Source organism: Aythya fuligula, chromosome 8, assembly GCF_009819795.1.
Source record: "Aythya fuligula isolate bAytFul2 chromosome 8, bAytFul2.pri, whole genome shotgun sequence".
In the NCBI taxonomy this organism is placed as follows: Eukaryota; Metazoa; Chordata; class Aves; order Anseriformes; family Anatidae; genus Aythya; species Aythya fuligula.
In genome coordinates, this window is record NC_045566.1 from 8,953,020 (window position 1) to 8,974,210 (window position 21,191).

The 21,191-nt window shown below is 40.8% G+C and overlaps 1 protein-coding gene across 1 annotated transcript; it reads left to right on the forward strand.

The window, feature by feature from the left end:
• Positions 1-654: 654 nt before the first annotated feature.
• STIL (STIL centriolar assembly protein) lies at positions 655-18,993 on the forward strand. The gene is made up of 15 exons (XM_032192812.1): positions 655-746; positions 2,421-2,536; positions 2,640-2,827; positions 3,830-4,077; positions 4,883-4,966; positions 5,125-5,211; positions 6,866-7,013; positions 8,136-8,245; positions 9,078-9,192; positions 10,006-11,061; positions 12,399-12,564; positions 13,369-13,594; positions 15,554-15,743; positions 16,342-16,592; positions 17,562-18,993. The coding sequence occupies exons 1-15, from the start codon at positions 655-657 to the stop codon at positions 18,385-18,387; spliced, it is 3,903 nt and encodes a 1,300-aa protein (XP_032048703.1). The 3' UTR covers positions 18,388-18,993.
• Positions 18,994-21,191: the final 2,198 nt, after the last annotated feature.

Consider the following 21,191-nt stretch of genomic DNA (forward strand, 5'->3'; position numbering starts at 1 on the left):
GAGGCGGAGCCGGCGCTGAGGTGGCCCCGCCGCGGGGAAAGCGCTTCCGGGCGCCTCAGCGCCCCGCAGCACCCGGCGTGCCCCGCGCGGCCCGAGCTGCCGGTAGCCGCCGGTGGGGGCAGCAGGCCGCGCTCCGCCAGGCCCGGCCCCCAACATGGCGCCCGTCCCCTATCGTCGCCATGGCAACGGCGCCGCGCCGCAGGGCGCATGCGCGCCCCCTCTCCCCAACCGTTTCTTCGCCCGTTTTTAAATCCCCCCCGCCCTGCGCGCGCGCGCTGGCGGTTGGCTCGGCGGGGAGGGGGCGCGCCGCGATCGGGAGGGAGGCGGCGCCGTCCCATTGGCTGGCGGAGGGCGGAGGGGGCGGGAGCGCGGCCGGTTCTGCCTTCCCATTGGCTGGCGGCGGGCGCGGGGCGAGCGGCGGGAGCGGCGGCGGCGTCTCCCCTCAGGCAGCGCCCTCAGGGCCGGCGGCGGACCCCGGCCCGCAGGTACCGCGGGGAGCCCACGGGGAAACGGGGGGCTCCGGGGCAACAATTTGTTGTTTTTTTCTTAACAAGTGAGTCCTTTGCTTCTTCTGAAAAACGCTAACTGAAAATGGGGGTGAACTCGGCGCTTTACTTTGTCTCTTTGCCGTCTTCGCAGCGCTGCCGCAGGAGGATGGTTCCCTTCAGCTTCCCGCTGGCCAGGTGCGCGCTCTGGGACCCGGCGCCCATGGGTGACGCCGTGGGTTCGCACATCGCCTACTACAGGTACGGAGAGGCCTTCTTAGGCAGCTGGTGGCTGACATAACGCGACAATGACGCGATTCAAAGCTTCATTTCATCTTCTGAGTATAGTGTATAAAAAACACAAAGGAGAAAGAAACAACCAGTGTGTTTGTAATAAGCATATAGGATTTTTCATTGAAAAGAGTTAAGTGTTTAAGAAGTTTCTCTTTCTGTGGGGTAATTGCAGTCAGGTGGGTTGGAGGTACCTTCGTCTAAACCACAACTGCATTCTGTTCGCTTCCTACATGGAAAGGTGTAGAAGTAACTGCATGCTTGTAGCTTTCTTTAACTTGCTTTTCCTTATCTCTAAATATCCAAAGGAAAGTATTTTTTTGGCAAACTAAATGCAGATAGCGTGCTTCAAGTAAAACTCGAAGCTAAGTGTTTTGCTTGCTTCAGAAATCAGGGTTCAAATACCAAAAGTTTTTATTTATTTATTTACTTATTTATTTGTTGTTAGAATGTGTCTGGAGGAAAATCTGGAGCACTTGTGAACTTGTAGGGCGGGATATTCCAAACCTGACTTTTAAAATCAACAGAGAGCAAAAATTGATCTTTGTTACTTAAGACAATTTTCATACAGATATATCTACAGCAAGATCTTCAGTATTCACACAAGTATATGAAGATCATTGTGACAGGAGAAGGATATAACCCATTTACTTCATATATGGGTAATCTTGGTAAAGAGGTGGGCAGCCCTTACACACAGGTCAGAGCAGCCTCCACATCTCCTTTCTACATAGTGCTTTGTGAGTTTAAATTTAAATCTCCAAGTTTTAGCCAAGTTTAAAATTAATTACTTTAATTTTTATGAAGGCACTTTACTTCTCTAATCTTGATAAGAGGATATGAGTCATCTTCACAGTGTTCACATAAATCAGTAGCTTCTCTTTGAACTTTCTCCAAGTCAATAACAGATAAGCTATGATGAGCTAAAATAATGTTGATATACTTAGTAACCCAAATTCCAAACTTTTTACCATTTTACCTTTTTTTAATGAGTTGTGATTTTATAAGTTACATAATTCTTCTCCTGACATTGCTGTGTCTTTGAGCTCAGGCTGCTGTAGCTTTTAAATCCGCATTCAGTGCTGGGCTAAAATGATAGGGCACCCTGTCAAACTTAGTTAAGCTTTGTTTACTCTCTTTGTTTATTTACTCTCTAGATTTATGAAACTTGAGTTCTGTGTTTTAGCCTTAATGTTTCTAACTTGTACACCTTATATTAAAATAATTCACTATCATGCATCTTAGTTCTATAACAATGTTGCTCTTAAGCTGAAAAGGCTCTTCTCTCTTCTTGTTATTTATTCTCCAGGGGGAAAAAAATGTTTCCACTCTGACCTTAGTTTGCAGGATTAATCAAGCCAAAATATTTTTGTTAAGATAATCGTATAAAGCATTCTGTGAATCTATTCTAGTTAAAGTGTGTTCTTGAACGTGAATGATTGATTGGGGTGATGCACAGAACAAGAGATAAAATCCCATGAATATTTTATGCAATATTACTAACTTTTATCTTTTTGCTGTTTAGAGCTTTGGGCTGCTTCTGTATATTTTCTTTTCAAAGGAGGATAAAAGATCCGTAGGCTAGCACAATAAAGCGCGTTAAAAAAAATTCGTGCTTTAAACTTGGTTGTTGTCTCTCTTTAGAAATCCAAAATTATTTCTGATGGAGAAAACCTTGCGACTTGCCTATCGCCATGCTAAGCAGAGTGAAAAGAAATTATTTGCCTGTTTTTTACTTGGGACTCTTGCAGTGGATGAAGGTAACTTTAAATATCAAGTAGACAGACAATAGCAGTTGGTTGAATAAGCCTTTATCAAGGAGCCTGAGTTGTTGCTCTTGGACTCTTTTTGTTTATTTTCAAGATGGGGAAGGCATAAAGCTAACAATAGACCGTTTTGATCCTGGCCGAGAAGTTGCTGGTGGATCGGGCAAAGTTCCAACTGCATCTCTTCCTGGAGACTTTCTGATTCGGTGTACAGTTAGTGCCTGGGGACCTTCTTCAGGCAGCATTATAGTCCACAGTGCTGAAGATATCAGCTTGGCTTTTAAGGTAGGCAGCTGCTGGCAGCTTTTGGGTTTCTTAATAAACTGCCATCTAGGCAGGAGATTGGACTATGTACAGGTCTTAATTTCCAACCCCACCAATTTAAACCAAAACTAGAAAAGTAGTGCCTGGAGGAAAACTACTTAGTTGGTGATGTCAAATGAGCTACTTGAGTGTCACTGAAAAGCACACTGAAAACTACTCAGAATCGGTGGTCTTCACAGAAGTTCAGGGATTATGCTTTCTTTTATCTTCGACTAAAATCTTGCTGTCTCACTGTAAGTTTTCAGCTGGTCTGACCATGAAAAAGAGCAACATGACTGTGATAGCAACACACTTATTTAAACAAGCAAGAACAGCTTTTTCTTTCAAATCTATCACGAGTGAGTTGTGGTATTTGCATTAAAGTTCATTAAAAGTATTGCTAAGCAAGTGACTTGCAAGAAAACCTGTAAAGGCTATGTAGGCTGGTAGGTATAGCTGAAATGTGTAAACTATTCTGTGCTCTGTGGATAAATAATCCAGAAAAAACACCTATTTCTGTAATCATTTGCCTGTAGTTACTGCAGTGATACATTCAACTATGTATTTTTTCATACAAATAGCACTTTACATTGTTTTTCTCATGGTGATACATCCGCATGTCAAAATATAAATTTCTTGAATGCACGTAGGAAAGCTTCAATGGTCCACTTTGAGCCTTCTAGTTGCTGTTAATTTATTAATTTTTATATAATTTAAGTATCCCCAGGTTTCTGAATATATTATAAAGCAAGGCTAGCAAATGCATTTAAGATGTGTTTAATTTCAAATATATTTTACATTATTATTCATTATATTCAGAATAGCCATGAGCTTTGGAGGCATGGCTTATCTTTTTTCATACGGTGCCTACTGCAGCACTGGCTAATGAATAATTTGAGTTCTTACTGCAGTAAAAATGGAATCGTAGTAGTAATATGAAGACAACTTTGTATGGTTTAACTTTTTTCTTTCCCTTACTTGTAGGATCTGCAGCACAGCCTGTGCAGTAAAGATTCACTGGACCTGTCTAAACTGCTCACTGTTAGAGCTCACATTGTTTTCACAGAAAACCTGGATAATCTAAATTTCAGTTTTCACTGGGCTTCTATTACCACAGCAAATATCTTGGAATACACCCCTGTGAAATCTGTCCCAATTATTCCCACAGCCCTAGCAAGAAATTTGAATGGTCCTATGAATATTGCACAAGTGCAAGGAACTTATAAATGCGGGTAAGTAAAGAATGACGCTAAAACACCTTAAGTGGCCTGTATGCCTTAGAAGAGGAAGGTAGGAGGCATCTCAGTGCTTTGCTTTTTAATAAAGTAACTGACATGAAAAGAACATGATTTCTGGTACCTAGAAAAACAGTACATTGTAAACAAGCAGGAAATGGGATCAGGTAAAAACCTTAAGTCGTTCAAGTAGGAGCTCTTGCTTTTGACCTCAGTAGAAGCACCTTCCTGCTGGGGCAGGCTGAGGCATGTCTAGTCAACAAAACAGCTACAAACAGCATCCAGCTTGTGTAACGATAGCAGTGCTGGCCCTAGAACGAACATCAGATGAATGTGAACAAAAGCTCTTTCTGTTAACCGTGCTTATAAGGATGGTGTTGGGGAATTGTCATTCTGACTGGTAACTGCTTTAATAAGATGAACTAAGGATAGAGCAAGAAAATAATCTGAAGCAACTGAATGCCATTTTATTTGGTGAGAGACCTTGTGAATGCCTTCCTGACAGTTATTCAAATTTAACATGACTTGCACTTCTAGTTCATTGTAACTACCAGAATATTAAGCAAATGTGCTTGATAATTTTTTGATTGACACAGGGAATTAGTGAAAAGCAGTAAGTATGGAGAAAGAATGGGTTTGACTTTTTTTTTTTTTTCTCAGACTTCCTTCTTGCAGTACTTTCTAAACTTTCATCATTCTTTTCAGGATTTTTCTGAAAGACTGATTTCCAAAATATTAATACTACTAATGGTGATGATAATAAAACAAACAACAAAAAAACACAACTTCTGCTTTGTTTCAGCTACCTTACTATGGACCAGACGAGAAAACTACTTTTGCTGCTTGAGTCTGATCCGAAGGCATATGCTCTGCCGTTAGTTGGAGTGTAAGTGTAGATTCATAAACATAGATTTGTGTTAATAAATAGATAAATATCTATTAATATATTAATACACATATTGGTTTGAGTGGTATTTGAGGGAATATGTAGTGGAAACTTGCTAATGTAGCAGTCTCTAATCGGATATTTCTTCTTGCTTGTAGTTGGCTGAGTGGAGTTACTCATATCAGTAGTCCTCAAGTTTGGGCATGCTGCCTGCGATACTTATTCAGTTCTTCAGTTCAAGAAAGGCAAGTCACTTGTCTACAAAACACAGAAACTATGCGATGCCTAAAAACGTATCTCCCAGAAATGTGTGGTAAATGGGTTCGAGGATATTTGGGGGAATTCTGTGATGTATGAGTTGTATAGGAGGTGGGTCTGTCTGTTTTAGTTGTTCTTCCTGGTTTTGACTTCTGCCTCAAATCTCTTGAAAACTATAACTGAAGCGTTAGCTAGCTGGGCCAATATCCCAAAGAAACAAGAAGGTAAATATTTACTGTCATTAAGGTCACTGCATTCTTCAGTTTAAATAAGATCTGGCAAGCAGGAAACACTTACATAAGGAGTGGTGTGTTTAGCTGTTGGGTTTTTTTGAACTTTTCTTATGGGTGCTTTTTGGCATGTGGTTTCTCCCCGCTTGTATCTAACCAACACATTGAAGCACACAGATTTGCAGCTAGTTCTGTCTTGTAATGACTTCCTGCTAAGTAGTCTATTTTTGTAGTTTTTTGCATTCTGATTTTTTTTCAGTGTCATGTTAGTAAATAATCATCCCTCGTTTTCTATATCTTTTCACCTGTAATATTGGCCAAGTTCTATTTTGTATGGAAGCTGGAAGGAGGGAGTTCAGGTCTTTATAGTTTTAAAATGTTCTTCTGGTAAATTAAACCTTAGAATATGCAGTATATGCATAAGAATTTCTTATGCTGTTATTCATACTTGCTTTTAAATTACAAAATGAAAACACATTTGGTGAACAGATGTTTGTAATTACTGAATAGACTTTTTTCCTTAAGCAATTTAAAGACACACAAATGCAGATAAGACCCCAATTAGATTATTAGATTTGGCAGTCAAGTTAGATGCTTGACTCTCATTAACTTTCACTGATTCTATCTTGGAAGTGGATTAGGTTGATTTGATGAACCATACAAAGAGAATTAACCTCTGTAGGCTAACTGTACAATCTGTACATCATATATTTTTAACTCTTAAGTTGTGAGAATCGTTTTAAAGTTGTATGGGAATGTGCTTTTTGAGCATCTTGTTCTTACTGCTTTCTCTATCCCAGATAGAACTGGAAAGAATAAAATAAAAGTATTCTGAAAGCAGCAGTACCTTTTTCCTGGAAATGCACATTGTTTTCGTTATCCTTGATCTTACTTCTGTGCTAATATTGACTGCTGTGTTGCACTGTCCCCTATCCATATAAAAACCAAAACGAACCAAACAAAAAACACCTTCAGTATACCTTTTATTTAAAAAATCTGTTTTTAATATTGATGAGCATTTTTAGAATTCTGAGGAATGATGAATGCTACATGTCTTTATAATCTCTTCTACTGAATTATGAAAAAAAACAACACTATAATTTTTATAATGTTTTCTTCTATACTATTATTGAAGACTTCTAGGATTTCATTTAAAGTACTAAGTGATCCTGAAGGGTTGAACTAGAAAGTATAAAAATTATTCTCACTGTTTCTCTACTTTGCTTTGATTCTTGCATACGGCATCAGTTGTAAGTCCCTCTGTGTTCTGTCTATGGCTCAGTACCACTCAAAATACAGTAAGTCACCAGACTGATAAATTGTTTGATTATTTGCCCAATATATTGAGAACCTGATGGTCTTCTTCCTGTTTCTTATTTTTTTAAGATATGTACTTTTGTTTCTGTTTTAGGGTTTTCTCAGAATCTGGGAGGTTTCTTGTTGTGCTTTATTCATTGACACACAAAGATCCAGAGTTTTATGAGTGTGTTCCATGCCGTGGACAGACTGAATTAGGGTTTCAGCTGTTAACTTGCAATGAAACTGTACACCTCTTTAAAGTAAGTGGCTTGGCTCCTTACTGCATCATGGTAGATTTAAAAAATCAACTTTAGTGTAAGTACTTAAAGGAGGGGTCACTATAATGTGACCCAAATGAAACTGCAGCGTTTAAAAATGATGTAGCTGTTTAAAGTTAGATGTGGGTTTTTTGGTTGTTCTTTTTATTATTTTTTTTCCCAGTGATTTATTGTAATTTGTGTCTCAGAGTGAGAGCACCACCCAAGTCAGGAACTGCTCACTTTTCCAGTGGCATTTAAGAGTCTGTCTTTTAAAAAATAGCATGCTGTGTTGGAATTTGCTAGTGTTCTTTCTTATTCTGATTTCCTATAGCATTTATTAATCTGGTATACTGTGCTGGATGCTTCCATTGACTGCTGTGGGTGATGCATGTTTGTATTTTCTTTCTGGAGAGCAAAGCTAAGAATGCAAAATGGAGTTCAGTGGCTGCTAACCTGCAGAGCTCTTCCTGTGATGCAGTAACAAAGCAGAAGCAATTCCATCTTTTTGCAAAGTAACTGTTTGAAAGAATGGGTTGCAGAGTCTGGGGAAAAAATAAAAGGTTTGCAGAAATCCTAGGAATATCGTTTTTTTTTAAATGTTTTCTTGGGTGTGTGCAGAACCTGAGGCTGAGTTGTTCATTTGCTCAGTACATGCTTCTGGGCTCTGGTAGAGAAGCAGTTAATGTTACATGTCCTGTGCTGTTCTACTGTGTGCTTTCTCCAGAAAAAGCTTTCTGAAGATGGCAAGACTTCAGTAACAGAGCCTTGCTTCTGTTGTTTCCAGGATTTTCCTAGCTGTATGTGAATCAGCATAGAACAGTTACTGTTTCTTCTGATGGTAAAGGCTTGTGGAAGAGCATCTAAGCAGTTACAGCAAGGAAGCATCTGCTCATGGCTATAATTAGGCCAACTACTTTACAGAGTAGCTGGGGGAACAGCGTTAAACAGGAAGGGAAGCTGCCTGCCTCCTTGTAGTGGTAAAAGAATTGAGAATTGAAAGTACAGGCCAAGCAACAAATAATCAGATATAAACTTCCTTAAAACTATGTCTTTGGGAGCAGTACCTCAGTAATCAAAAGTTGAAATCTGCGTGCTTCACAAATACATAAAATTCCATTTCAGAATGTTGAACCTTCGGACAAGATCCCTATCCGGTTTGAGTTGAGTGCAGAAAACCAAAACGCAGAAACTGAGTTCTTCAGCAGAATCTGCAAGAAACTTCCTATTAGAAGGTAAATCTTTCAGGTGTCAGCTGTGCACAAAAATCAGATATTTTTCAGATGAGATGTTTTTGATCTCTGCTGTGCAGGATGGCAGACTAACTCTGACTACAGTGATGATCTTGCATTAAAATCTGAATGGGCTTGTGTTTATTCATAGAGTTTATGTTCAAGTAAGATGGTTAAGCTGACCCTATAGCCAGAGAAAAATACTAATAGTTCTACTCTTCTTACTAGTGGTTGTAATTTATACAGCAGATATTCCTACAAATGTTTCTTTACTGATGGAGCTTAGTATTTTCACTGTATTAAGTTTTCCGTGTCCTTTGATCCAAATCTCTAGCTGAAATCTACTTAGGTTGGTAAAAATTCAGTTTTGCTTCTGATGTTTCAGAGCTGAAACCTAGATAGGTTGAAACTTAGATTTTTGGGACTTATATATAACCTGACTTATCCATCAAATTTTTGGTTATCTGTGGCTGTAAGACAGCCTTCAATCTCCTTTAAACAATCTTTGCTTTATTACTTTCTGTTTTTCTAACATAAATCAGTGCTTCAGTGTTAGAATGTCACTTAAATACTGTGGAGAGAGAGGATTAGTATCTTTTGGGGCAATTAAAAAAAAAAAAAAAAAAAAAAGGCAGCAAATGCATTTTCATTGCTTGGTCCCAGAGCTGTTTTCCATGCGAACTCCCTGGCTAACCAGGGAGGTGTATAACTATTTCTAGGAAAAAATGATGCTGGTATTTCACTGTAGACTGCACAGTGACAAACATGAAGATTCATATTAGTGCTGCCAAAACAGACAAGTAAAGATTTCTGTTTGACTAATGATGTTTGTTAGTCCTCCCCACGGCTGTTCACCTAGTAAGCTGTCTGCAAGTGATCACGACTCCGGTGTGGAAGATGAGGATTTATCCCCAAGACCCATTCCAAGCCCACACCCAGTGAGTCAACAGGTAACTAAGTAAATAATTGCTCTGGGCATCTCAGGTTTTAGAAGATGTGATACTTTAAGCAGCGAAGCTCATTGTAAGGGGGTCAGAAAACATAAAGCTTCTGTCTCAAAGTGCTAGCAGGAGGAAAAAAAAATGAAGAAGTGGACTGAGAGTCTTAGCTCTGTCTCTAGTCAGCCTGCCTTTGTGCCAGGGCTGTAGACACCGATTCCTGCATATGCTAGCATTTGGGAGCGGAGACAATAGGTTCTACTTAAGGAACCTGTCTAATATTATATGGAATAGCCATGGTGTCTAAGGTTAAGAATGGTGCTGCAAACTCCCTTTCTTGTATATTTCTGGGTTAATATATTTATTTATTTATTTTAAACTCAAGTGTGTACAAATATAATGAAATACCTGCAACAGAACATATCTGGTAATCCACAACTGTCACATCCTTATTGACCTCCTTATGGGGTCTGTTACATACTGGGTCTAACAATAATAAGAGGGAATATGTAGCCTGTCTCCGGAAGGGGAAGGATTCCTACTCCAGATTGATATAGAGCTTTTGTTTCGTAGACATGGCTATTAAGCTATGAGAAAGCAGTACTGTTGTATAAGAATTATCCTGGAGATCTTTTTTTCTATACCTGGATTCTCTAAGCTTTAAAAAGGTATTCCATATACAGTTGATTTGGAGCCAATAACAGTCAGATACTGGATCTAACTGGAAAAACTGTCTTGGAGAAACACTAGGAAAATTCTGCATGTGAAGAGCAGGAAGCTCACTTTAAAATGCTGTCTTAAACTTGCTTGTGTAATTGTCTTCAGGTTACCAGGATCTTTCCTTCAGTTCCTGAACTGTCCCTTGTTTTGGATGGGAGCTTTATGGAATCAGGCCAGTTGCCTAAGCCTGTGGGGACTTCAAGTGCTAAAAGTCTACCTCGAGCGCTACATCAGCCTATTAAAAAGAAATGGTGCTTGGGATCTATGTATTACCCCAGCCAGTACTCTGACGACAAACAAAACTTGCCTGATAATGTAGGAGATCCCTCTCTGAGGCAATTACCAAACCATTTGAATCAGAAAATTCCACCTTCAAGGCCTTCCAGGGGCAAGCAAGCTCAACTCCAGCAGCAGTTGCACTGTAAGAATGCCTGTCCTCAATCAAGAAAAAGTTCTGGATCTTCTCCTTCGACTCCTTGTAGTGGGCCTTCCCCAGAGGCGTCTGAGCATCAACCCAGAAGGCCACCACAAAGGCTTGCATTAAATCCCGATGGAGCTGCACAGCAGGGAGAGCCTCCAGTTCGAAGAACCTCGGTGTCCAGTTCCAGGCAACTTCCCGCTGTTACACAGCCAGTCCTCTACAACTCTGCTTTTCCACCGCAGAGCTGCAGAAGGCCACCAGAACTGCAGATGCCAGTTCAAGTTCCACCTTGCTGTCCAACCAGCGCATGCAACTGTCAGTTTCCTGCTTCTGTCCAATATAATCCAGTAAACTCCTGGCAAGGAATTGGTAAAATGAGCCCCACGCGTGGAGCAGAAGTCCCGTCAGAGATGGCTCAGCAAAATCCATGTACAGTGCTCCATCAAAATATCATTTGTCCAAATATTTGCTGCAATCCAGGATATACCACGAGTAACCCCATAAGCATGGGATGCCATGGGAAAATGGGGAACTGTTCTCTTGAAAATAGCTTGTCACATGGGATAAGACCACCTTCAAGTGCAGGCCCTTCTAGTCCACAGTTTTGTGGAGCCCACTCACCATGCCTGCACGCGCCTGCTTCTAAAGCAGGATCAGATAATGGGATGATGGGACTATCTCCAGATGCTTACAGGGTTCTTACAGAACAAGACAGACAACTCAAATTACTTCAAGCTCAGGTTTGTTGAAATGTCTGCCTTCTCCTCTGCCCTCTTGGTGGTTATACTTTGATAGTTTCCCCACCAGAGGAATTAAACTAAGTGTTTGTTCTCATGAGGACAAGAAAGCTCGTCATACCACGTCCGGTTTAGGGGTGGAATTAGCTCTGCTAATTGATGTCACTTAAAACAATGGAAACTTTTGACTTTGCTAATTAAGCTTTGTATTTTTGTCATAATTCCAAAACATGAAGGTTTGTTTCCCTTTCAGCAGACTTTTATAATGCAAATTGATGTGACTTCTATATAAATACTTTGTATATATATATATATATATATATGTATGCTTTTCTATGTTAAAAATTTGTGTGTATATGTGTGTGTGTATCCAGGCTAGAGACAGACTATAGACTTTGGCATTAACGTAAGCATACAGGTGAAGCACAGAACATTGTCACGTGTTACTTCACCCACCTTTAAAGCCTACAGCTTCCTGAGCTGTTGAGGCTCTTGATTAGAAAACTTTAACAGTCTGTTTGCAGTAAACTGGCAGGATTCACCAGGTGTTTGTTGCTGGGCTGGAAAATTGGGTTTTACTGGACTCACTAAGTTTTGTTTTGATACCAAGTCAAGTTCCTTGAAAGTACCTGCCTCGAGTTACACTTCTGCAGGGTGTGATTTAGGACTGAAGGGCTAATGTTTGAATTCTGCTGGTGATGAATTGATGGGAATAGTACAACTGTAGGCAATACATATTTTTCCTACCTAAACTAGAAAATTTAAGCTGAAATCTGCTATAGATACGGTTCCTGCTTGTAAAATCAAGCTCTTGAAGCATGAAGGAGGGAAACCACTCCGTATGGTATAAATACTTTGGAGTTGTGAATTAATCAACAAACGGTGGATAGAAATACTGGAGTAAAGATTGCCTGGGCAACCCTAATTTTATCATTTAAGTGCTTGTATTTGTGATTTAATACAAAGCTGGTTTAACACGGTGTAGGGACAGTTGGCATATTAAAAGCTTGGCTGGTAAGTGAGCAATAGGCTTCGTATATGAATGAAGGGGACAGAAAATACTTCCAACAAGTGTGGTGTAAATAAGCTTTCCTCAAGTTTTCTTGGTGTACTTCTGCCAGCATGCATAAAACCTCTTATTTGTTAGCTCTGCCAGTGTCAAAATTGATGTTTTGATTTATGCTGCATGCACGGCTAAGAACTGGGATGTTAATCAGACTTCTGTGGCAACACAGCCTGGATTTGAATCCAGATCTTAGAGGATTCAAATTTAATAATTCATTTCTGCCTCTTTATTATATTTTCCTGTACAAACGATACCATTCTGATAACTGTTACAGATCCAACGCTTATTGGAAGCACAGGCTCGTCAGGCTTGTTCCTCCGAAACAGCCTCATCTAGCAATGCTCAGCAGCCTGAGAAGCAAGGGGAACTTGTTACTATGGAAACTCAGCCCTCACCAGCTTTGCCCATGAGGAAAAGTGTGAGCATTGCTGTGAGCACAGGTAACACTTTATTCCTTAAGAACAGACTGGCATTGCTTTTTCTGGATATTTCTGTGATTTTGTCTGTAGAGAGAAGGGAATGTATTGCAGAAATGTTGAATGCTGGCAAACATATGCCTGGATACCAAAACCAGCCAAGTTTGGTTTGTTTGTGTTTGTGAGTTTAGGCTGGAGTTACTTTGGTCTTTGGGCTGCAAAGACTGTGATTGCCATCACTGGAGGAGTTATTTTTCCAATAGCTTTAGCAAGGTCTTATATTTTTAATTATTATTTGTTCTAAGAAAATATACACATCTTTTTTATTATTATTAATACACTATTTTGAAAAGTAGTAACTATTACCCTATCTGGTGTTCTATTAAATTCAATATTGATACCATGCTTTCTGTAACTCATGGAGGTCTGTGCATGGAGGGGAGACTGCATTCTTTTTAATTTTAGCAAATTATGCAGGTGTAACTGTAAGGTTACATATTAACGTATCAATTCCTGTTTAATCCATAGAAAAATCTTGGTTATTGTAGGAATTTGGTAAATTTTCCAACAGGTTCAAGGGCAGTATATTAAAACACTTCAATACAACCATTTATTTTCTTCAAGTATGCTTTGGGAGCATACTTTGTAACGAAGCACTTGAACAATGTTTTGGCAACTCCTATCTGTTCTAAACCTTAAATCAGTTTTGAAATGGTGAAAAAAACCTGAATGTGAGCAAATGATTCCTCTAGCTTTACAAAACCAAACGCTCTCAAAAGATAGTAATGACTTTCCTAAATGGGTAAAAATCTTATTCTTCTCTTCTAGGTGCTAGCTTATTTTGGGATGCACCCTCAGAAAAACAGGATGACTCCATACCACAAGGAAAGAAAGAGGATGCAGAGATTTCTAAGGAAGACATAAACATTTCAATTAATGCTGAGCAAGATGCAAGTAACACAAGTATTGCTTCTTCTTTAAAGGTGGTTGACATGCCCAGCTTTGTAGACAGTATTCATCTCGTGGAAGAAGGAGCTAATCAGAATACTCTCCAGTAAGTAACCAGAAATATCTCCTGTTCACATAAGCTGAACTACCTTGCAGAAGTTACTACTTTTTGTAATTTTTCATAATTCTTTTCAAGAATTATGAAAATGGTCACCTGACTTCAGTTGTGTTCCTTCCCTTCTTCTTTGTTGTGTGTTTTTTTGTTTGTTTGTTTGTTTTTAATTATGCTTTGAATTGTATGGCTTGCCAAAACACAGTTGTCTTCAGAGTTTGTATTTATCAATCATACACATTTAGCTGGTTTACCTATCAGCAAGAGCTGATGGCAAGAGCATTTAGCTTGGAAAAGCACGTACGGGGCTGGCAGCATTCCCTTTCTTACCTTAACTCCTGAGCAGAAAGGGGACACTGCTGTAGTTATTTGCTTTCCTACAGTGATTTTTCCTTTTCAGCATTCAGAACCATTTCAGTTCTGAGAGGCTTATGATTATGTGACTGATTATGATATGGCCTCTGAATTTCTCCGCATTTTGCACCTAATTACATTGTGTATGCAAGTGCCACGTTCATTGATATTAACTACATTATTTTTAAGGTCAGATTCTTCAAGTAGCAATAACTAATCTCAGTCTAATTTAGAAATATTTTTAGTTATCTATATGGATGTTATTTTTACACAGGGAACAGCTCAACAATTTGACACTTAATAATCTAATATTCCCTGAGTATAAAAAGCCAAAGGAGGGGGAATATCCTTCCAGTTAAATTAGGTTTCTAAAATAATCATATTGGGAAAGATGGATTATAATTAGGCCAAAATTTAAATGTTCATAGTCCTTGATTACAATATTATCTACAAATACGTAACACTACCAGTAATGCTACTGATTCAAATCACTGTTTTCAATATTATATTTTAAAGAAATGCCATCTGAAGTTTCTCTTCAACTTGGGTACATAAATCTGTGAAATTGTTTTCTAAGTGTCTTATGGCAGGAACACAGAGTATCACTCAGACTTCTTTGAAGAGGAGGGGGACATTTTTGGGACTGATAAATAATTGTTAGTATAACAGTAACTGATAACCTACATTGACTATCTAGTATGTCACGTGATTTAAATCTTATCGCTTTCAACACAGGCAATTGATCGTTTGGGTTCTGAAATTCCATTATCTTAACACTTGTCTCTTGAGAAGGGACGGGAAGGGGAAGGAGGGTCACTTAACGATCTCTTTGGGATGATAGTACTACTGATGTGTCTGGTCTCAAAAGGTTTATGCAATGTACACATCAGACAGCAGCGGATGCAGAGCATCGTTTAACTCATTCTAGAATATTACCCTTTATATCTGTAAACTTCAGGGCACATTATGATTTCTTTTACATTTGTTATTACAGAGAAACATTTCAACTAGGGGTGTTTGTTCTCAGTTCATTATATTTGGTCTGCATTCTGTATGTGTGTACTTATAACTCTTTGAGAAGTTCTTCCAATGTGGTCTTTAAACTTCAACAGGACTTTTTTTTAAAACCAAGGTGAATAAATGGTAACAAAAGATACCTTCTGAATAAGTCATGTTTCAGAACATATGGAAAATATGACTCATAAAGGCTTTAAGTGTCCATAAAGATATTGAAAACGTAAGACTAACTCCAAAATTTTAATGACTTATTTTATCTGCTTTAAGGGTAAGTCAGTGTCAATGAGTTTTAACAAATCCAGAGAAGCCAATGATGTTTTCAAATCATCATTTGAAAAACTATTGAGGCTGCTGTAGTCTTACCCTGCAGGCTGTGTTTCTTCAGTCCTCAAAAGGTTTTTGCTCCTTTTTGCAGTCATTTTCTTTCAAAGTTTCAGGCAGAAAACAACCAAGAAATGTTAGACTCTATCTCCAGTGGTCTGTTTTCTCCTTTTCTGGTATTCATAGACAGGCACCGGTAGCGATGCCTTTTGTTTTCTGTTTCAAAGAAATATATCTGCTTATGTCAATGGTTTCTTTCAGAAACGAAAACGTTTCCCAAGCACTTGTTCACAATTCATCCTCGCAAGAACGTCCGAGCATGTGCTTACAGGAAGAGCCAACAGAGGGAGCCAGCAACCATGTGGTGGTAACAAGTGAGCAAAACGAGCCACCCACCTCCTTGTTGCCCCGGCGTCCATCGGAGGATCAGAAGCTCTACCAGCACTTGCTGGTAATTCATTGAAATTTCATATTCAAATCTGAATGCAACAGTTCCAACAACACACTGCTGAAGTCATGATTGGCTTGACTGAAAACCCCATGCAATTTTCTAGTTTGTATGATATGCTTTACAGAAAAGTTCCAGGTGTGCAGATCTTCCTTTTAAGATCTAAATGGCTATTCCTCATTCTTCTGTGCATACATGGAGTACTGTCTACTGCCTAATATATAATTCTGTAGTTAAAAGATGATATCAGTTAACTTTTCCCAATTAATGCCCTTTAAAATAGCACAGCACTTTACCCTCAAGTCTCTTCAAGGATGGAGGCTTTAATCTTGAAGCAGAATGTCATGTTTAAATTCAGCACAGACTCTTACAGAAAGCTTACAGAAATGTAAGGTAGCACAGTGTTCCTGTACACTGATGTGAGTTTACGTGATTGCATCTGAACTGAATCTGAGTTTGGCTTGTCTGTCAAACAAGCCGTTAACCCATCTAGTTGTGTAGTAAATTACAAAAGAACAAAACAATTTGCTTTCGTGACAACTCCTGCACGTCATGATAATTTTGGCAATGTGGTCCCTTCCCTGCCCCCTTTTTTCTCTAGGGCCAAGTAAACCATCTCTTAAAGTCCTCAGAAGAGCAAGATCACTTGCCAGTAAAAACAGGATTTGTTAATGATGGTCCTAAGTATCAGAGTGGTGATGATGCAACAGAACAGAACTCGGAGGCTGACATGGGAGTGGTGGATAGAGAGAGTGTGATTAGCGCTACGCTCAAGCAACTGAGGAGTCTTGGAGTGACAATTGAATCACCCAGCAAAATGAAGAAAAATACACACAAAGTGGAGAATGCCAGGTAAAATACTGGTTATGTTGAGTAGTAACTTCTAGACGTACCAAGACTGAGTCCAGGTGTCTGGCTACTTCAGGGCTGACCCAAAGTTAAAATATATCATTAAGAGCTGCATTTCTGGAGGAGTGTGTTTGAGACATGGGTCTTGTTCATGTAGCTGCTTATGGATAGGGCTGACTGCCTGATACACCTCTACTTTCATCCTTACTGTGTTCTTGATACTATTGTGTAAGTGTTAGGTAAACCAAAACTCAGTCTCCTAATTAATCTTCTCTTCAGCTGTGTATCAAAAACTATTTCCAGTCACACAGTTTCTGAGCTCTATTCTGTCATTTTCACTTTAATTTCATCAGATACTTTTCCAGAATTTCTTTGCTTCCTTCTTGGCTGCAGTTTGTTGGTGTTCTTCTAGTCAATAATATGCTGATAAGTGAACCTGTAAGACAAAATGAGAATTCTTGATTTTTTTTTCTTCAAAGTTGGGGCAGGGGATGGGATTCTTCTTTCTGCCACATTCATGGTTGATAAATAATTCAGAGCAAAGGTCTCCAGCTCAGCAGAGAAAGAAACAACAGTGAAAGCCTGATTTCTGGTGGTGCATTTGGTAATTTCTCATTTGCTGATGAAAGTCGACAATAGCTCAAATCTGCTTTAGAAAACAATCAGCTCTGAAATCTGCTAGTAGAGGTTGGTTCTTCCTGGTAGCAGGGCTGTGGTCAGTATTGAATCAGAAGGGAATATCATCAGTTCTCCAAGACACTGTTTGAACACTGTCAGCGTGACTGGCTGGAGAGCTGCTCTGCAGGACGTGCAGGACGTCTGGCCTCAGCACTGAGCAGCCTGCTCAAGCTGTGGTGCTCAGGAGAAAGGAGAAATCAATGTGGAGAGCGAAATGAATAGATCAGATTATACTGTGAAATGCATATTTCTTTTCCTGTAACGCTAAACTAACTTTTTGCTGCTTTATTTCAGCATCCTAGCATGCATAAATCCTGAAGCAGTGATTCCTGGACTAAATTACATGTCGTTTGCCAACGTCAGCATGTATGGCTTAACTCCCAACGTAGTTGATCTGAGCATGGAAGCAAACGCTATAGCACTCAAGTATCTCAGTGAAAATCAGTTATCTAGACTTTCTCTCAGTCGCTCAGGCCCAAATCCTCCTCCCGATTTCTCTTTCCAAGACGCCTCACATGCAAATGTGGACAAGAGCATGGTGGGCCTTAGCCTAATTTCACCAAACAATATGTCCTTTGCCACCAAGAAGTACATGAAACGATACGGACTGATACAGGGCAATGACAGTAGTGAGGATGAAGAGGAACTGCACGTTCAAGGTGGCAGCTGTGGCACTGACAAAAGTGAAAACGCGCTGCACAACTGCACCCCTGTGTCGGATGGCTTCAACCACTGGACTGAATTATCCAAAAGAATTGATGAAGGACTCCCTGCTCATCTGAAAAGTCGCAGCAGAGAGTTGACTGCTAATGCTCCTCTGCCAGAATTAAACGGTCCTATGATAAGAAACATTACAAACGATTTTTTTCCTCCCAGAGCAGAACAAGCAAATGACAACTCGGTTGAGATTTTGAAGGATTTAAAATCAAACCACAAATTGTTACCTGGGAAGGTTGAATTCACTGAACAACCTGGCAGGAGATATGAAGGAGATATTAAAGTTTTCCCTGGAAATCTGCATACTTCAGCCCTTGACACATTACACCAGTCACACAGCATGAACTCGGTTGGCACCATTCTTGATGTAAAACAACTCAGGCAACTGCCAAAGTTGTTCTGAACATCTCCAGAGATAACTGGCAGATGCTGTTTCAAATCGAAGTGGGACCCCTCTGTAAAAGACTGCAGGAAACCAAGGATTAAGCTGTCTTTTATGAGGTCTCTTTGTTGTAGCAACATTAAAATTTGCAGAACTGAGCTTTCAGCCCAGTTTGAGAGCCACCTCTAGAAGCCTGGTCGAGTCAGTGCTGGTCAGCATTGAAGTATGTTTGCACTCGTGTTTACAGTTCAGCGTAATTTTAAAGTATCCAGGAGGTGAATCGACTTGAAGCCTTAATGAAGCTTTAATAATGATGCTTATTTAAATGCTCTTCTGTTGAATTTTTTAACTACTGACTTTTACGTGTGTGTGCCAACTGTGAGCCGTCGCTGTGGTGTGGCAGAGCAGGGGCAGCAGAGCTAAAGCACTAACTTCTAGAAGTCTGCTGAAACGTTTGGATTCCTGTGTGTGGGGTTGCGCTGGGTGGGAAGGGAAATATAACCATGGTTTTACTTTGCATGAAGTTATTTTGAATTCAGACAGGAAGGCACATGTAACAGACTCTGTATCATGAAATTTTATAAAGAAATCGGGGAAAACTAGCACTTTCATAACTTTTGTGATTTTTTTTTTCTGAATGAATGTTTTCTATTTATTTAATAACTACGAATTGCTCATAAAGGTCAAAGATTTCATTAAAAAAATAAAAAATCTCCAGTTGTTTGGTGTAGCCTTAATTTAAAACTTTTGGTCACTGTTCAGAATGACTAACGAAGTATGAGGATGTCACCTGGTAATAACTCTTCAGGAATCCCAGTGTTAGGCGGAAGGGTAAGCAAAATAAATAAATTATTCTTCATTAACACAGATCAGTCTGAAAGCTTTACAGCATATTATTGGGATTGCTATTATGGGATTATGGAAACTGAGGAATTCAGCTATTGATTTTCTGTTCAGACTTGGACTTCTGTACAGATGTTTAGGTGTAATAGGTACTCCTGGGATTGTGGTGCTGGTTGCGTTCCTCCTGGCTCAGGAAGCCCCAGGTGCCCAGCGCTGGCTTTGACAGCTCGGCTTCCTCTGGCAAGTCCTAAGGACGTGGCTCCACCAGCGTCACTGCAGCTAACGCAGCTCCCTTCTGACCTCCTGGTCTTGGAAATGAGACCGTGGCGGTGGAAGTTGCAATTTATTCCAGTTCCCACCATCCGTAACGGGGAGGACGGGGCCGAATGACATAGTGCCATCTGTTTTCTCCCTGGCTGTGGTGCATCAGCACGCTTCGGGCTTAATGGGAGTCTGAACAAACTTTGTTTTTATGATGGCATTGTCTCAACACGAGTTCAGCCTACGGTGCTGACCTCGTCTTTCCTGCTCCAAGGGTGTTAAAGCAGAAATTAAAGCAACCTCCACCAAAGTCCCAGGCTTTTCCCGTTCAGAGCTGAAGGGCTGGGGTGGCTTTGTTAGCTTATGGGATGTTTGATTATAGACTAATTGCTAATTAATTTATTACAGTAAGAGTTCCAGCACCTACCACCTTTATGGGCTAAGAATCAGGCTTGAATTAAGCCACTATTTTTTTTCAGAGCAAAGCTGAGCTGCCTGGGTATAGAGAGAGGAAGGCGGCAGCTTCATGCTGTGTCAGAATTTCTCCTCACAGCAGCCTCTTCCATCACCAAGACTATTCGCTTCCTTTCAGGAAAGCAGCTACTACTTTTCCGTGCCGGGAAGAAGGGGAGGCTTTCCCACTCCGAAGCGCTACTGGGTCAGGCACGAGCTTACAATCCAGCAGCCTGGTTTCTGCTGAAGTAGCCAAAAAATAGTTAATGTTTTTGGACATTCCACTGGGATGAATGAGGCAATTCATACCTCTGAGCTATTGTTGTAGGGTTTTGTTCTTTGTTTCCTATTGTAAAATGTCTGGAAACACAGGAAGATGACAGTTGTATTGGTTAATATTTTGAAGACTTTCTTCAAATGCTTGCAGGCGAGGAGCAATTTGAAAACAAAAGCCTCGCTGCTTGCACGCAGCTCGGGACGAGGGTGTGGTATTAAATTAAGTTACGCAAATCGTGTATGATCCTGGACAGCGAGCTGAGCCACTGAAACGTTCAGTTACTGCCCGAAAAAAATAAACCACCCTTCCCTAAAACCGCTTTTCCTTTCGCAGTGTAGGGCTGGGAGGTTTTGGGATGCCTGCTGCCTGCTTCCCAAAGCACCCACTGCAGCTCCGGGTCCAAATCCTCGCAGTTTGCTGGGTTTGCTCTGAGCCTCGGGAGATGCAGCGGGGAGGGGGCAGCCCCTTAGAGCTGTTATTTCCCCTATTATTTCCATCTCCCCTTCATCCTACCAAAACCCAAACACCTCCAGGTTTTGCTGCGCAGCTCCTGGCCCTCCTCGAAGCCCGGCAGGTGCCGGGGGGCTCGGGGAGGGACCCGGGGGGGCTCCGCTCGCAGCCGGGCAGGAGGAGGCAATGCTCCCCCCGGGTCTGGGGGCCCAGAAGATGCTCGGCTTCCTAATCTGCGCGGCCCAGCCCCGGCTGTTCTATCTTTAACGCTTCCTGTTGGTTAGAGGAGCCGGCTTGCAAATGCTCGTGTTTCCTGGCTGGAGGCACGGCGGGCTCCCCGCTTGTCGTGACCGACCCTGCCCGGCAGCCTCACGCACCGTGCCGGCAGCGTGCCGGCTCCCCGCATCGTGCCGGTTCCCTCTATCGTGCCGGCTCCCCCGTATATCGTGACAGCACCCCCCCTATCATACCGTGACGGCCTCCGCCACCCGAGCTCTTCCCCCGGGGGCGGGTGGATGGAGGGGTGGAGGGTGGGAGTGGG

Coding starts and splice junctions, on each gene's coding strand:
- STIL (XM_032192812.1), top strand. CDS start 655: ATGGTTCCCTTCAGCTTCCCGCTGGCCAGGTGCGCGCTCTGGGACCCG. Junction 11,062..12,398: donor TCAAATTACTTCAAGCTCAG/GTTTGTTGAAAT, acceptor TAACTGTTACAG/ATCCAACGCTTATTGGAAGC. Junction 15,744..16,341: donor AGCTCTACCAGCACTTGCTG/GTAATTCATTGA, acceptor TTTTTTCTCTAG/GGCCAAGTAAACCATCTCTT.